Source organism: Sinocyclocheilus grahami, unplaced genomic scaffold (genome assembly GCF_001515645.1).
Source record: "Sinocyclocheilus grahami isolate Dianchi unplaced genomic scaffold, SAMN03320097.WGS_v1.1 scaffold5633.1, whole genome shotgun sequence".
Lineage (NCBI taxonomy): Eukaryota > Metazoa > Chordata > Actinopteri > Cypriniformes > Cyprinidae > Sinocyclocheilus > Sinocyclocheilus grahami.
Window position 1 is genome coordinate 9,776 of NW_015510270.1, and position 2,808 is coordinate 12,583.

Below are 2,808 nucleotides of genomic sequence, written 5' to 3' on the forward strand. Positions count from 1 at the left end.
ACATGAGGGATGAAAACACATCAAAAACAGTCCAGGGGTGTGACAGAATCATACATGTTTGGAATTTCTTGAGGTTCAGCAAATAATGCAACATTTTTCATTTTGGGTGAACTGTTCCTTTAACGGAGAGTAAGGCTTTTCCTGTTAAATTTCTGTTCTGTGCTAGCGCCGCGAAAGCTAAGCACAAATTCTTTACAGTTTGAGACAGTCAAATGACCAAGAACACGGAATACTGATATAGTAAAATAATTCAAAGCAAACACTGTACAACAAAATGAAAACCCAAGGCCTCGCACATCTGCGTGAAAGTTTCTCTCACGTTTGTACTGAGAGTGGATTCATGCTTTTTCTAAAATCACACTCGCTCTATTTACAACGTCATGTAATAAAATGAGTAAATTTCATTGTTAAGCAGCTCAGAGTTTTCATGAGGTACAAAAAAACATCCATTTGTAAAAAACGGTACAATTGTAAACGTCTGCAGTAGTTCGTCAGACATGAGAACAGGAGATAGTATGTGAGACAGAGACTGTGAAGTCAGATCTGATGTTTGACTGAAGAGGCCACGCGATACTTTAAAACAGTCTGAAACACCCCCTAAAACCTCAGCGCGCCCGAGGAAGGACAGCGCCACGAGTAAAGCTCCCTAAAGTCACCCTACGTACTGAAAGACAGCGTGCAGAAGGGCAGCGTTTCACTCAGACAGGCCGTGTGTGATCCTGAGAGTGACAGTGAACCGAAGAGAGGACGTACAGTTTGTGCGATGACTCAGATCTGCGTCTGCAGTGGCTGGACGAGTGTGGACGGGGGTTTGGAGGAGCTGGAGTGGGACGAGTGCTGGGGTTTGATACCTCTGCTCCTCATGTACTGGAGGAACTGATCCGGGATTTCTGCAAGAACATCTTTGGCCAGACGGGCCATGCTGAGGATGTGATTCCCTCTGCGATCAATGTAGTCTCGGAAAGGAACGAACTGAAGAGGAATCGGAGAGAGATTTAGGAGGAATATGCTGTTGACAACTGCAGAAAATAAATTTGACTCGTCTTTTAGATGGTAAAAATTAGTATAAGACACATTTATCCAAATCTATGAAGAAACAAACTCATCTACATCTTGGATGGCCTGAGGGTGAGTACGTTTTCAGCAAATGTTCATTTTTGTGTGAACTATTCCTATAAAGATTTTGGTTATAGCTTAAAAAATATGATGATCAAAGTTAAAGATTTATTCTCAGTTCTGTACACTTGCCTGCTCTTACTGTAAACAGATTTCCCATTTGCTATAACCACACACACTGAGAGATGAGTCAAAAATATTGTCTGTGATCATCAATGCTAAAGATGCTGTAGAAAATCGCCTGGAATATCGCCTTACTATTTCTGTCCACGGATATACAGGGTTAGAAAGCTCACCTGCACAATGTCTCTCTCCGCGAAGCGACCCCTGGATGATATCCTGACCTCATCGCCATCTAGTTCAATCATCTCTGTCGAATGGAAGAAAATGGCACAGGAAAAACCATCATGTAGTGCTCACATCCGGCAGCTATGAAATGAGTTCAAAGAGCAAATCATGACTGCTGTGAAATAACGAGAACACAGGGAGCTGCATGTAAATGAGGTTTTATCTTCATTAAAGGGAAAGAAAGTATCAACCTTTATACAAATTGCAAGCCCAGAAGAGACCAAGGTTTGCTTTTTAATGTGTAACATAAAAGCACAATTTAATTTAAAAAAAATTTGTGGTCTTGTCAAATAAAACAGAATAAAGTACTATGTTGACATAACCTAAGAGCAGTTAAAGTTGTGAAAGTGGAAGTTAAGGTGCCTACACAATGAAAAAGGTCTATCAGTGAATTAGACAACAGCTACACACAATAGTTTTTGTTGATCAGATCACAAGTGGACATACATTCAACCAAATGCATGTACCGAAAAAATGTAAAAAGCACAATGTTCTCTTACCATTCCTGATTCTTACACAAACCTACAGCATTCGGCATAGTTTTGTAGCTATCAGAGCAGAACCAAAAGCTGCAGCTCTCTGTATTGTTTTCTGCTGTCTCCTTTCGCGTTCAAATGTAAATTGCATGAACTTATTTTACAATATTAGATTGAAAGAGCAGAAGTAGCCCATACATACACCCACCCATACACCCTTGCCTCAAAGAAATGAGGAAAGTGGTCAAAAGTGGACAGAAGGGACAGATTAAAACACCAGGTATGAATGGGAAGGTGTCTACCTCGATCTAAATCCGATCGACCAAATGCATCTTGATACCAGGTTAAAACAGGGCATAAGTGTCAGAGATCTGGTGCAAAAGAGGGTGGACACCTTATTTTTGGAAACCTTAACTAACTTTATAAGTGGGTTTATGAAAATTTATGAATTGTAGAATTATTGAAATTTTGGAATTTGGGTCTATAAACAAAAGCAATAGCCACGTTTCCACTGCCCAAAATTAAAATTGCGCAAACTGAAATTGTGAATTGAAAATACGCTTTATGGAAACACATCAATTTTGAAAAAAAACTCCCATATATCGCAAAACAAAAAATTACACTCGCAAGAGGTGGTTTTTCAGGCACCTCGAAAATGGAATACATCTCAAAACTGCAATGGAAACAAGTCATTTACAGGTCACCTGGCGTATGTAAAAGTCACATGATCATTCTTTAATGTACTATAATCTCCAAGAAACACTTCATATGTGGCCGCTCTCAAGTATAAAGGGCTTTTCCTTGCCATTAATGCTTGGATAACCCTTTATTAAAGGGGTCATATGACGTTGCTAAAAAGAACATTATT

At 39.6% G+C, this 2,808-nt stretch overlaps 1 protein-coding gene across 1 annotated transcript; it reads right to left on the minus strand.

Annotated features, from left to right (window-relative positions):
- Positions 1 to 8: 8 nt before the first annotated feature.
- On the minus strand, positions 9 to 1,488 carry LOC107577294 (copine-8-like). Its single transcript, XM_016263385.1, has 2 exons — positions 1,413 to 1,488; positions 9 to 972 (listed from the first exon to the last, which is right to left on the minus strand). The coding sequence occupies exons 1-2, from the start codon at positions 1,482 to 1,484 to the stop codon at positions 769 to 771; spliced, it is 276 nt and encodes a 91-aa protein (XP_016118871.1). The 5' UTR covers positions 1,485 to 1,488; the 3' UTR covers positions 9 to 768.
- Positions 1,489 to 2,808: the final 1,320 nt, after the last annotated feature.

What these genes read in the sequence shown, in the direction of transcription:
- LOC107577294 (XM_016263385.1), bottom strand. Translation starts at nt 1,484, where the DNA reads ATGATTGAACTAGATGGCGATGAGGTCAGGATATCATCCAGGGGTCGC. An exon ending in CGGAGAGAGACATTGTGCAG is followed by an intron (nt 973 to 1,412) that starts GTGAGCTTTCTA and finishes ATTCCTCTTCAG; the next exon opens with TTCGTTCCTTTCCGAGACTA.